Here is a 13,193-nt window from a genome sequence, read left to right as displayed (position 1 = left end):
TGCGCTTTGAGGAAGGGTTCCCTTCCATAAGCGACTAGGTTTTAGTCTTGATGAGGTGGAATGGTGACAGAGGTCTGTATACTGTGGTTTCATTTGTGTCAGTCGAGGTACTGATTGGTAACTTGGCTGATTCTGCTCGCTCGATCTTAGACCATTTGTCAGGCCGACTTATACGAAATAGCCTCCGGCAGGACGCAGTGAGGTTCGAATCTTTTTGAGCATGAAGCTTGATTGAACTGCTTCAGCGGCTGCTTTAACGCGGCAACTCTTCCGACAGGTGAGCAGTGGTTTCGGGATGCCTGGCCAGCCATGGGCATGTGATTAGCTGCTGCTGCTGTAACAAGACGAGAAAAAAAGAAAGAAGAAGGGAATCCGAGGACCGTTGGGGGCTGCCAGCTGCACCGTTGTCAAAACAAGCTTATTTGGTCGACTGAGAAAGGAGCGTTGTAGACTTTCTTCTAGTCTGGGCTCATTCCCCAGAATTTGGCTTCATGACCTAGTCCAGATCTTGGTTCTTTAGACAATGGAATGGAATACAATCCCGACTAGCAGACGAGACATCTTTAACATCCTTCAACTTCGGGTTGACGCAACTTTGGGAATTGGAAGCCAAGGTCACTAGCCACATTGGCACGTCAAAAAGAACGGTCCAAGTCGCGATTACGGATTTTGGTGGCGTGAGCTCAAGCTTCAGCATTGACCACTCGCTACAATTTAGGCGTAAAGTGATTCATCAGCCTCATTTTTCCATAGCCCACAGCAGCAGGAACGGTCCGCTTGGAGATGAAGTGAATTCGATCCAGCAACTGATCAAATAAGATACACCTTCAGGTACGCAGTGCTGAACCAAAATATCATCAAAATCGCAGAACGCTCATCGATGCTACATCACCCGGTATCGTTGGACTCGTAAGGCCCTGTCCGACCGGGGCAGGTCGACCCAAAGAGCTCCAAGCTATCTCGAGACAGGAATGAAAGCAAAGCAAACTGCAATAGAAGGGGAAAATAGCACAACCGCGATCACGACTTCATTGAATTCACCTGTAGGAGAGCTTCGTTGCATGAGCGCGTGCTCTACCCGTTTCAACCGCCAACATGAAGTTCTTCATTGACGGCCTTCCGGTGCTCTTCCCGTATCCACGCATCTATCCCGAGCAGTATGCGTACATGTGTGATCTTAAGAAGACGCTGGATGCCGGCGGCCATTGCGTCCTCGAGATGCCTTCGGGCACCGGCAAGACCGTCTCTCTGCTCTCGCTCATTGTAGCCTACCAGCAGCACTATCCCGAACACCGGAAGCTCATCTACTGCTCCCGTACCATGTCGGAGATCGAGAAGGCATTAGCAGAGCTGAAGGCCTTGATGAAATTCCGCGCCGATGAACTTGGCCATGTCGAGGACTTCCGTGGTCTTGGACTGACGAGCCGGAAGAACCTTTGTCTCCACCCCTCGGTCAAGCGTGAAAAGAGCGGCGCCATCGTCGATGCGAGGTGCCGCAGTTTGACAGCCGGCTTCGTCAAAGAAAAGAAGGAAAAGGGCGAGAATGTCGATGTTTGCATATACCATGACAACCTGGATCTCCTCGAACCCCACAATCTCATCCCGAACGGCGTGTGGACTCTTGATGACCTCCTTCACTACGGCGAACAGCACAAGCAATGCCCATATTTCACTGCCAGGCGGATGATGCAATACTGCAACGTCATTATTTACTCTTATCACTATCTTCTTGATCCAAAGATTGCCGAGCGTGTCTCTAGGGAATTCTCTAAAGACTGCATCGTCGTCTTTGACGAGGCCCACAATATCGACAACGTCTGTATCGAGTCTCTGAGCACAGACATCACCGATGACTCGCTCCGCAAGGCGACACGGGGTGCACAGAACCTGGAACGCAAGATCACGGATATGAGGGAGACGGATCGGGAGCAGCTGGAGAACGAGTACCAGAAACTTGTGGAAGGATTACGAGATCATGATGAAGCTCGTCAGGAAGACGCTTTCATGGCGAACCCGACACTGCCAGATGACCTCCTCAAGGAAGCAGTACCAGGAAATATCCGGAGAGCCGAACACTTCGTTGCGTTCCTGAAAAGGTTTATCGAGTACCTCAAGACCCGGATGAAGGTGCGAACCGTCATCTCAGAAACGCCCCCATCTTTCCTGGCCCACCTGAAAGAGCACACCTTCATCGAAAAAAAGCCGCTTCGTTTCTGCGCAGAAAGGCTAACGTCACTTGTGAGGACTCTGGAACTTACTAACATTGAAGATTATCAACCGTTGCAGGAGGTGGCTACCTTCGCTACGCTCGTGGCAACCTACGAGAAGGGATTCCTCCTGATCCTGGAGCCATTTGAATCTGATACGGCTGAGGTACCAAATCCGGTTCTTCACTTTACCTGTCTCGATGCTGCGATTGCCATCAAACCCGTCTTCGATAGATTCAGCTCCGTCATCATTACATCGGGTACAATATCTCCCTTGGAGATGTACCCCAAGATGCTGGGGTTTAATGCGGTTGTGCAGGAGTCATATGCCATGACGCTGGCTCGACGATCGTTCTTGCCCATGATTGTCACTCGAGGCAGTGACCAGGCGCCAGTCTCGTCCAGCTTTCAGGTCAGGAACGAGCCCAGCGTGGTACGCAACTACGGCAATCTCCTGACCGAGTTCGCCAAGGTCACCCCAGACGGCATGGTCGTCTTCTTTCCGTCTTACCTCTATATGGAGTCCATCATTAGCATGTGGCAGGGCATGGGAATTTTGGATAACGTCTGGAAATACAAATTGATCCTGGTAGAGACGCCTGATGCACAAGAGACATCGTTGGCGTTGGAAACATACCGTAAAGCATGCTGCAACGGCCGAGGCGCCGTTCTGCTTTGTGTCGCTCGAGGCAAGGTATCGGAGGGCATTGATTTTGACCACCACTACGGGCGAACTGTGCTCTGTATCGGTGTCCCTTACCAGTATACCGAGTCGCGTATTCTTAAGGCTAGACTGGAATTCCTGCGCGAAACATACCGCATACGAGAAAACGATTTCCTCTCCTTCGACGCTATGCGACACGCCGCGCAGTGTCTGGGACGTGTGCTGCGTGGCAAAGACGACTACGGTATCATGGTGCTGGCAGACCGCCGGTTCCAAAAGAAGAAGACGCAGCTACCCAAGTGGATTTCCCAGGCCATGACCGAAGTTGACACGAACATCAGCACAGACATGGCGGTCGTCACGGCCCGGAGGTTCTTGAGAGAAATGGCCCAGCCGTTCAGGTCCAAGGATCAGGAAGGCACCAGCATGTGGAGCTTGGAAGACCTACAGGAACACCAGAAAACAATGGACGAGGAGAGGATCCTGGAGATGCAGAACGAAGCCGCAAAAATGGAGCGGATGCAAAGGCCGCAAGCTGAACTGGCGTACCAGGATGACTACGCAATGAGTTCGGACGATGAAGCCGAAATGATGGATATGGCATGAGCCAAGCATTTTCACGAACAGCATTTGGAGACTAGGAATTTGTACAATCATCTGTTGTTATTAGAGTAGAATAATGTATAGGTGTTGATGCATCTTTGGGTCCCTCAGCATTCCATTTACCCCTCCTATTCAGCAAAAAACTCACAAAGCGGCGTTTTTTTCCCCCGCGCCTCGATCGTGTTAACAAGTTACATGAAATACCGATCCTCGTCCCAGCTACGAAGCCGATGGGAGATAATCATCATGTTAGAAAACCTTACCCCACCAGAGGGGCAGGCTCATGTTGTCTGAACGATAGTAATACCATCCATCAACAGCCCTGAGCACGCGGCGTTACTGGTGGCATTCCGTTCTAGTTAAATTGCACCAGCGTGACGTCCAAATGGTCCTTGAGCGAGATCTCGTCCGGCATTTTCACAGCCAAATCATGTTGCAGGTCCAAAGTCTCTAACATGTCAATTTGAAGTGTGCCTAATCACCTGGAACTTGGGCAGGAACGTATATATATATATTTATAGGGACAGGAATGAATGCATTAGTACCTGAGAAAAAGGCTTTCCCAGCCTTCCGTCTATCTAGCCTCGTTCATGATTCGTCGAGGCTCGTTATACACGATATACAATACAGCAAAGAATGCGGCGATAACCCAATGCAAGACAAACAGCTCTATGCTTTCGTTACTCGCCCTTAAGCTTGTCCTGCGTTACTGAAAATGCTGCCTGGAGGAGCTCCTCTTCTTCCTTCTTATGGACGGACTTCAATCCGGTGGCGACAGATGCTGACGGATTGCGGCCGGCGTACATGACGTGCTTGCGGTCATGGTGTTCAGTTTGGTTGAGAAGAGTCTCGATACGCGGCTGAGTGAAGCTCCAGGCGCCGGCATTGAGGGGCTCTTCCTGGCACCAGACAATGGTCTTGGCGTTGGGGTACGTGTCGAGGTTTTCCTTCAGTTGTTGCCAGGGGAAGGGGTTGAGCTGCTCGATACGAGTGATGGCAACATTATCGATCTCATTGTCAGCACGGTATTTGTGCAGCGCGGCGTAGACCTGGCCAGAGCATAGAATGACACGTTCGATCTCTTCAGGTGCCTTGATTGCTCCATTCGCGTGCTCCGGGTCCGGGATGATCCACTGGAACTGGGCATCGGGACCTGTGAAGTCTTCAATATTGGAGCGCGCAATGGGATGACGCAGAAGAGACTTGGAGAAGAAGATAATGAGGGCTAGAATCCCGTTAGCAAGGTTTCTTCCATATTGGTGTGGTGCGAGACTTACGCTTTCGGAATTGTCTGTGCATCTGGCGGCGAAGAGCGTGGAACAGATTTGCAGGTGTGGTCATGTAGGCGATCTGCATGTTGCAATCCTGGTGTTGGCGGTGGAGTCTCTCTTCGGATGGGAACTCTCGGGGGTCTTCGTTGGACAGCTGGAGATAACGTTCGAGACGGCCAGAGGAGTGCTCAGGACCCTGCCCGTCGTAGCCATGAGGAAGCGACATGACCAAACCAGTTCGCTGCATCCACTTCACCTCTCCAGAGGCGAGGAACTGATCGATGATACATTGGGCGTTGTTGGCAAAATCACCAAATTGAGCCTCCCACATGACGAGAGCATTGGGGGATGAGAGAGAGTAACCGTACTCGAAGCCGAGGGCACCAAACTCACTCAAAGATGAATTGGATATGACAAATTTACCTTGATCTTTGCTTATGTTCTGGAGAGGTGTGTAGGTGTCTTCGTTCTCCTGGTCATGGAAAACAGCATGACGTTGCGAGAACGTGCCACGCTCAACGTCCTGCCCAGAGATGCGGACGTGATGACCCTCAGTCACAAGCGAACCAATGGCCAAGGCTTCAGCCGTCGACCAGTCGATATTCTTACCCTCGACGACAGTCTTGGTACGGTTCTGAAGGATGCGCTTGAGGTTGCGGTGGATGTGGAACCCTTCCGGTGCGGAACCAATCACTTCGCCGATATGCTCCAGGGTCTTCTTGTCCACTCCAGTAGGGTTATGGGGCAGAACTTCGGTGGCCAACTCCTTGGGCGACTTGAAGCCGTTCCAGGCGGAAGTGGTCCATTCCTTGGATGTCGGCTGGTATTCCTTCGACTTTGAGAAGCTTTCCTCGAGCATACCCCAGACCCACTGCTTGTGCTCCTCGACGTCCTCCTTACTAAAAGTGCCGTCCTCGAGCAATTTCTCGACGTAAATGCTGATTTGCGGGTCATGCTCGGCAATGCGCTTGTACATCAGAGGCTGGGTGAAGGAAGGCTGGTCTGTTTCGTTATGTCCATGCTTTCGGTAACAGACCAGGTCGATGACAACATCTGTCTGAAACTCGGCGCGCCAGTCAGCCGCCAGTTGGCAAACGAAGTTGACAGCCTCGACGTCATCCGCGTTCACGTGGAAGACGGGGGCATCGATGGCCTTGGCAATATCGGTACAGTAAGCAGTGGATCGGGCGAATCGAGGATCAGTAGTGAAACCAATCTGGTTGTTGACAACCAAGTGGACGGTGCCGCCCGTAGAGAAAGCGGGTAGCGAGTGGAAACCGAGACATTCGTACACGACACCCTGGGCCGCAAAAGCAGCATCACCGTGGAGAAGGACACCCATGGCGGTTCTGTGAGTCTTCTCGTCGTTGTTGTAGTGCTGAATGGCTCTCGTCTTGCCCAGCACAACCGGGTCTTCGGCCTCAAGATGCGACGGATTGGCGACCAACGATAATTGAACACGCTTTCCAGAGGGAGTGGGACGTTCGAAGTTCATACCCAGATGGTACTTGACGTCACCAGATCCCTCGTCTTCGGCAGCAGCACTGCCAGCGAATTCGCTGAAGATAGACTCGTTGGGCTTGCGAACGACATTGCTGAGAACATTAAGACGACCACGGTGGGGCATTCCAATGACAATATCCTTGACACCATAGTCGACGCTTCGGTCAATCAAGGCCTTCATTCCGGGAACCAGAGTCTCGCAACCTTCCAGACCGAAGCGCTTGTCGTTTGGGTACTTGGTGGCGAGGAAAGACTCGAAACTCGAACTCCAGATCAGACGGTCGAGAATTCTTCGCTTCTCGTCGATTGAGTACTTGAAAGGCTGGGGAATCTCGACTCGCTCTCGCAGCCAGTCGCATTTGGCGCGATCAGGGATGTGAATAAACTCGACACCGTATGAGCCGCAGTATATCTTTTCGCAGGCGGCAATGATTTCGCGCAATGTCATCTTCTCGCGCCCATCCCGTTTGAACCGGGGCAAGATACCGGGGCCCAGCGTATACTCTGTGTCGAGATCCTTCTCTGTGAACTCGTAATGGTCGAGGCTCAGCTCTTTCGGCTTGATGCTAGTGAAGCCTTTGGATTCGTTTCGGATACCCAGAGGGTCGATGTTGGCCTTGTGATGACCACGAGCTTGGTACGCACGCACTAACAGCTGCACTTTGAGATGGTTCGTGACGTCGGAGCCCTGACCGGCCAATGCGCCGGCCACGACGCCGCCTGTGGCACCTGGAACCAGAGTCGGAGGAGGAGTGAAGGCCTGCGAAGTGGGCATGTCACCGGTCTCCATGTTCTTGAAATAGACCTGCCACGAGACGTGGACGCTCTGGGGATCCTCCTTCCATTGCATGTACATCTCGTCGATATAGTTGGCGGTGCTTCCAGAGAGGAAGTTGTCGTTTGGGTCGGGGGGAGATGCTTGCGCCGAGGCATATCTCCTTTGCGACATGGATACAGCGAGGGTTCGGCGGGCAGAGGCGACCGAAGAGCACCTCGGGCTGTGTGGTGCGCATCTTGTGGTGGTTTGGCAGCTAGCTCGGAGGAGTTGGCTGCCTGACTTTCGCAGTGAGCTTCTCAGCATGGCGCCAGGCTAATGCTGTTGACAGCTACCTTGATATTTGTGGGATCGAGCAATCAACAAAGTCAAGACCAATTAAGATGATTATAGAGATACCCCCACCAAAGCTGCAATCCGTCTCGAGAGAGATGTGGATGGAAGCGATGAACAAAAAGAGCGGCGGAGTAAGTCTTGATGTAGTGACAATGGGAAGGAAAGATCAACTGGAACTGGAGTAATGGAGGCGATGAGTTGGAGAAAAGTTCACGACCGCAGACGAGGTTCCCTGGTCACAAGGTCATGACCACCCCGGTTATGCCGATAACTTGTCGTATGCAGCTACAAGACGTTGCAATGTTTCACATGTTACCTGATCAAAACCTGCAACAGTCAGAGTCATTTGTTGTTCCTCGCCATTTCAAAACTGGCTGCGCTCACATCCGGCCAATTGGAATGCGACTATTTGGTAATGCACCCCGCAGAGCCAAAGTCGCTTTGAGTACCCCAAAAAGCATGCACCTAGAGAGGTTGAGTGATGAATACAGTTTCTTCAGGCAGAATGGGACTGTCGGCCCTTGTCCGCGAATCAGGGGACGCGACTACCCCGGAAAGCCGGGTTGTACCGGGTCCGTCACCAACAGGACAGCTCCAGCGGCTTCCCTTTGCCGGTTTTGAGAAATGCCGATGTATTGATATGGCCTTTGTGCAAGCCTTGCCATAGAATCAACAACATGGTCATACCCGAGCAGGGACAATATGGGGTTATCATCCCACCCAGGCATGTCTAGGCTGTATTTTGGGAAAGTGCCAACTGCTCCAATACAACAGGTGTTGGTTTTGACAGGTTTAGGATACGTCTTGGCGCTCAAGGCCACAGGGTGCCGCATTGAAGCACTCACAACCATAATTACCAGTGATTGACTTGTGGGCACAGGAACTGATTCAGCTTGAGATCAGTAGATCCACACTCAGTTTCATTTGTCCTCATACTGGAGAGTTCCGTTCCGTTGCGGTTGTAACTACGGATGGCTCCGTGGCACTACCAGAAGCACCAGCCACTTCGGCAATTCATTGCCAATTTGACGACAAGCCTTGGCATAGTGGCTCAACTTACTGCCTAATTCGAGGCATGTGGCTGAATTTCGAACAAACATCACAGGCTGACATGGACATTTGAATAATCCTCCCCTGGTCGAGCCTCTCTCTTCAGAACACAACGCGCATTCAAGGACCCATTTTGCCGGCGACCTCATCACAAGGACATAGATTTTATTGGGGGGAGTGTGCCGCGTAGCCAAACCTTGGCATATTGGAACGCCAACTGTTTTGGCAAGGAGAGTACCTACTGAAGGCTAAGCTAGCAACTTAAGGAGCTACAGCCGGTGAAATCGCTCGCACCACAAGGTCCAGCGGTGAAACCAGGGGACGGAGAATATCTTCGTGGAATCCCTCAAGTGGAAGGGCACACTGACCGCGACCGGCCGCTATTGTAGGCAAATTTCGACATCTCCCTGATCCTGAGTCGTATCGGCTACTTCTGGCGAACATGGCAACGCCGCGAGGCACTGCCGCCTACAAGAAGAAGGATGGAATCATCACCATCACTGATGATAAGAAGACGGTCATATGGACCCCCCAAACTGCACCGGGTGGACCGCCAGCAGTATCACTGGAAATCACGAATGTGACAAATCTCCAACAAACGCCAGACACCGCAGCAAAGGTGATGCTCAAGATCTTTGAGAAGCCGGCTGAGGGGGGTGAAGCCGTCCCATTCTTATTCCACTTCAACTCAACAGGTGATCCGAGAGGAGAAGCCAACGCGATCAAAGATCTATTGTCACGGCTTATTGCTGAGTCCAAAAATAATGATGCCGTCACCACTCGACCTGCCGCTGCCGCTGGTGGTGGTAGCGGTGCTGTTGGCAGTGGCTCGTCTTCCATGGCTTTTGCCAACACAGCCAACTCAAAGCCAGCAGCATCTCGATTATTCGACGACAATTCACTCAAGTACGATATTGAGCTGCAACAACTACTGATGAAGGCAGACCGTAATCTCCATCAGATGTATATGGAAGCACGCGCAACAAAACCTGAGTCCATGTCGGACATCACTTTCAACGCGCAATTCTGGTCGGCGAGAATTAATCTACTACGAGCACATGCCATTGAGTCGAGACAGAAGAAAGGCACATACAATGTGCTTGCCGAAGTCAGGCCCCAGATGGAAACCAATCCCGATGATCCTGCCGCACCCAGTAAGCTGAAATTGAATATGAAGGTTGAACAAATACACCTCATTTTCAATCAACATCCCCTGGTCAAACGCATATACAACGAAAATGTTCCACCACTCTCGGAAGCGGAGTTCTGGGAGCGATTTTTTCTCAGCAAGCTCTCCGCGAAGCTGAGGGGGGAGCGAGCTACTGGTCAGGAGCAACCTGACAGGGTGTTCGATAAGTACGACGAACACGAAGACATGGCATCTTACTCCAGCAGGTTTATAAACCAGCACGTATCGAGGATTATCGATTTGGAGGGCAATGAAGAGAACCAGGGTGGCTTCAGAAGTGGAAATCGTGCCGACGTCGAAATGAGACCGAGAGGTCGAAAAGATGTGCCACTCATTCCGACTCTAAACAGCCTGAGCGAGAAGATGATGGACGATTTAAATTCGGTAGAGACTGGCCTGATAAAACCAACGAATCTCGGCGAAGACGTCTACGATGAACTTGCTTTGCGTGATCTACGGGGGGATGATGAAGAACGCCGGATCATGCTGAATATCAAGCAACAAAACCTATTCTTCTCTAGTCAAATCGAGTTTGGCTCGGCGGCGTCGGAGATATATGCCAAACAGAACCCGGTCAAGGTTCTGAGGGATCTTAACGAAGATCTGGAGAAGCTGTATGGCCGTGGCGCTGACAGTGTGGACTTGCACGGTGCGCTGGGAATCGACGATGATAGTGATAGCGAGGACGGAGGAGACAAGTCGGCTCATGTCGGGTCTCGCGCCTCAAGAAAGGAGGCACAAAAGCAGATCCTGGACAGCATGCTGCAGAGGAGGGCGCAGGTGTACGGCCATGCCGAGGATGAATTGACACCGATGGGACTGCCGGTGGACATTGCCGCACGTTGCAAGTTGACGCACGCAACCACCATGGAGTTTCTTCACCAGTTTTGGGGGGCATTTCTCTCCGGAGACCCAGACAGGGCCGCAGAAATTGGGTATTTGGTCGAGTCCCTTCAGAGATCCAAAGCACGGATCAATGCCGTCGCCGCTGATGCAGACAGGGCGCGAGAAGAGGCAATAGAGAAAAAGAAGCAAGAGATTCGGGATATATACAAGCGGACCTCGAAGAAGACGAAGATGCCCATAATTCGTGGAGGCAAGGATGCCGTAGTAAAGCTGATGGACCCTGTGGTTCAATCATTGGACAAAGCGATAGCTGACTATCAGAGGGCACTGGCTGCTGAGGGACTTCAGGCTAGCACAGAGGGCTAGTATATGGAGATAATCTCGTTGGTCAAGAATTGCTGGCAACGAAAGGATCAGTGAAGAACGTAAGGGACGGCTTGAGCGTAGCAAGAATGGCACTCATACGCGGCTTGTTCGTAATTATCTCGATGAGTCTATTCCAACACGGCTTGCGTTTCACGAGGTCGTGACTACGCACGTATGCTTCTCTTTCCCCGACAAACAATGTCCAGGTCATTACTCGGGGGGAAATTCCGAATCGGAGCATAGGCAGGGATACACAGACAGGACGCTACCACTTCATAGAAGCGATCATGACGAAATCCAGGCATTGGTTATTACACACACTACTTGTGCGTATCTGAACTGTGAATGTGCTTTCTAGTATTGATGCCGCCTTTGGCCAGGCCACTATAGGGGGCTTGTGAACACTCGCTGTGTGTTAGTTACGACCAGGTTTTCATATTTGATGAGATATCCGTTGCTGGCTACGACGAAGGTACAGGTGCGTCTTATCAGTATTTGAATTTGATCCAGAGCTACCAGCAACTGTCGTCATCAGTGAGTCTGATGCTGCCCCAGTAGAGATTATCCTATCGTAATGGCTAGATCCACGCGAGAGTTACATGGCTAACAGAGTAGACAAAGTTCCTAGCGAATCAAATGGAGGAATCTTTCTCGGTCTCTTCATAAATATTGTGTTAGAAATCGTGGCTTTGCCATGCCATCATCTTGAAGCGTTGCCGCTTCCTAATTAGACCAGGAAACAAGATCTGTGCAGTCATGAGGAGGGTAAGAACAGCCCAATACCCAAGCACTATTGAGGAAAGAACACACCAAGTAAGTTGGCAAGTAGCCTGATTTCCCAGTTCACCTCCCCCGGAATTACTACGTTACCTTGAGCATTGTTGTTGTATTCTTGAAGTGAATGCCACTCCTGACTTTCCAAACTATCGAGTTGAACGAACCCCATCTTGAGAAGGCTGGTGACATATTTGCTTTAGGCGCCCTTCAATTGAATAACCTACATATCACAGCATGGATATACAGAATATCAACTCAGCAAACAAACAACTTCCGATGTTTCCGGAAGAGCCAGTCCAGTTACTTACTAGGCATGCTGCAGGTCCCCCATCACCCAAGCACCTGCGACGCTTTGCGCGTCTCTCATCAGATAGCTCTCCCTGCCCCAATGAACTGCGTCCCGACTTGGGTCACCCTCCAAACAAAGGCAGGTATATGGCAGACAGTTCGACTTCTTCGAGGAAAGGAGACCTGCCTTCTCCTTCGGGCCGTCAACTGAGGCGGGAGACTCGGGTGTTGGACGAGAATGTACCGTCTCATGATTATTGTGCCAACGCTACAACGACGCACCCAGCTACGCAGTCATACGGTCCGATTCATTCGCTTATTGTCGAGGATGGCCAATATGGACAACATGGCACTTCCAGGTCACCATTTGCTGCCAAGCATCCGACTCGCATGCCACCTGCCCTGTTGTACGATGAGCGACCACGCATGGATCCTTGTTCCAAGAGACCATTCTCTGGTGGTGAGCCAACGGATCGAAGCCCGTTATTAGAGAGGGTTCCTAATGTCGTCTCCCACCAACAGCGGCCCTGGATGGACTCGGATGAGACCACACCGAGCATGCACGATTCCATTCACGATGCCATGCCAGTATCCCCAACCGACTCGAATCCGGCATCGCCGCCCATGAATGTCAGCTACACGCTACCACCTCAGGAATTTATCTCGTTCCTAGGTAACAATGGTACGCACCTAGACACTATCTCGGAACGCAGCCATTTGTCGACACCGGCTCCCACTCCGACGCCTGTTCCCACCCCTACTCCCAGTTTTACTTTTGGGGACGACCCAACTCAAGAACAAAGCACGTCATATTCCGGTAACCTAAATGAAGAACACCGCAAGTCTGGTTCTGGGGGCCCAATCCAAGAACGGAACATGTCCAATTTCGGGGACCCAAGCCAAGGACAAAGCACGTCCAGTTCTGGGGACTCAAACGAAGAACACAGCCCGTCTATCTACCCTCCCACTCCTGATTGCACCCCATCCTCCAGTGTTACGGACGCATGTGAAAGGTGGTCGGGCGTGGGACCGCCGGTTCGCCCATCCTGTCAAAACTGCAGATATGACGACAAGTGGAACTGGTGGCACGTCATCCGACGAAAGGGTGACTACGCCAGGAAGGGCGATTGGTGCTGGCGGTGCGTGTTTACCAAGACCCGGAGGTTGCTTTTCTGTCGCTAACTCATGTACAAGCTGTTTTTTCCGACACGTTGGGTACTTTTATGGCGGGTTCCCACGACCAGACAAGCGGCCACAGTGGCAACCGGATAACATTATAATGTGAAGCAGGAGGATATGCTGGTGACCGGAGACGTCG

At 51.6% G+C, this 13,193-nt stretch overlaps 4 protein-coding genes across 4 annotated transcripts; 3 read left to right on the top strand and 1 right to left on the bottom strand.

Annotated features, from left to right (window-relative positions):
* Positions 1-1,095: 1,095 nt before the first annotated feature.
* Positions 1,096-3,837, top strand: BCR38DRAFT_457996 (DNA repair helicase; the record flags this gene model as incomplete). The annotated part of the gene is made up of 3 exons (XM_040862104.1): positions 1,096-3,439; position 3,542; positions 3,834-3,837. The coding sequence occupies 3 exons, from the start codon at positions 1,096-1,098 to the stop codon at positions 3,835-3,837; spliced, it is 2,349 nt and encodes a 782-aa protein (XP_040715668.1).
* Positions 3,838-3,965: 128 nt separating this feature from the next.
* Positions 3,966-7,714, bottom strand: BCR38DRAFT_524343 (oxoglutarate dehydrogenase). The gene is made up of 2 exons (XM_040865291.1): positions 4,752-7,714; positions 3,966-4,699 (listed from the first exon to the last, which is right to left on the bottom strand). The coding sequence occupies exons 1-2, from the start codon at positions 7,327-7,329 to the stop codon at positions 4,155-4,157; spliced, it is 3,123 nt and encodes a 1,040-aa protein (XP_040715667.1). The 5' UTR covers positions 7,330-7,714; the 3' UTR covers positions 3,966-4,154.
* A 658-nt stretch (positions 7,715-8,372) lies between these two features.
* Positions 8,373-11,128, top strand: BCR38DRAFT_434414 (TFIIH p62 subunit domain-containing protein). The gene has a single exon (XM_040860307.1). The coding sequence runs from the start codon at positions 8,852-8,854 to the stop codon at positions 10,808-10,810; it is 1,959 nt and encodes a 652-aa protein (XP_040715666.1). The 5' UTR covers positions 8,373-8,851; the 3' UTR covers positions 10,811-11,128.
* A 693-nt stretch (positions 11,129-11,821) lies between these two features.
* BCR38DRAFT_485389 (uncharacterized protein) lies at positions 11,822-13,160 on the top strand (the record flags this gene model as incomplete). Its single annotated transcript, XM_040863876.1, has 2 exons — positions 11,822-13,014; positions 13,070-13,160. 2 exons carry the CDS (start codon positions 11,822-11,824, stop codon positions 13,158-13,160), a joined length of 1,284 nt encoding a protein of 427 aa, XP_040715665.1.
* Between the last annotated feature and the right edge of the window lie 33 nt (positions 13,161-13,193).

This window comes from Pseudomassariella vexata (genome assembly GCF_002105095.1).
Source record: "Pseudomassariella vexata strain CBS 129021 chromosome Unknown BCR38scaffold_7, whole genome shotgun sequence".
NCBI lineage: Eukaryota > Fungi > Ascomycota > Sordariomycetes > Amphisphaeriales > Pseudomassariaceae > Pseudomassariella > Pseudomassariella vexata.
The sequence above is the reverse complement of the archived record's forward strand: the minus strand, read 5'-3'. Positions and strand labels throughout refer to the sequence as shown.

Excerpts from the sequence above, each read along its gene's own strand:
- BCR38DRAFT_524343 (XM_040865291.1), bottom strand. The coding sequence starts at position 7,329 with ATGCTGAGAAGCTCACTGCGAAAGTCAGGCAGCCAACTCCTCCGAGCT. Across the intron at positions 4,700-4,751 it reads GCACAGACAATTCCGAAAGC|CCCTCATTATCTTCTTCTCC; the intron begins GTAAGTCTCGCA and ends ACGGGATTCTAG.
- BCR38DRAFT_434414 (XM_040860307.1), top strand. The coding sequence starts at position 8,852 with ATGGCAACGCCGCGAGGCACTGCCGCCTACAAGAAGAAGGATGGAATC.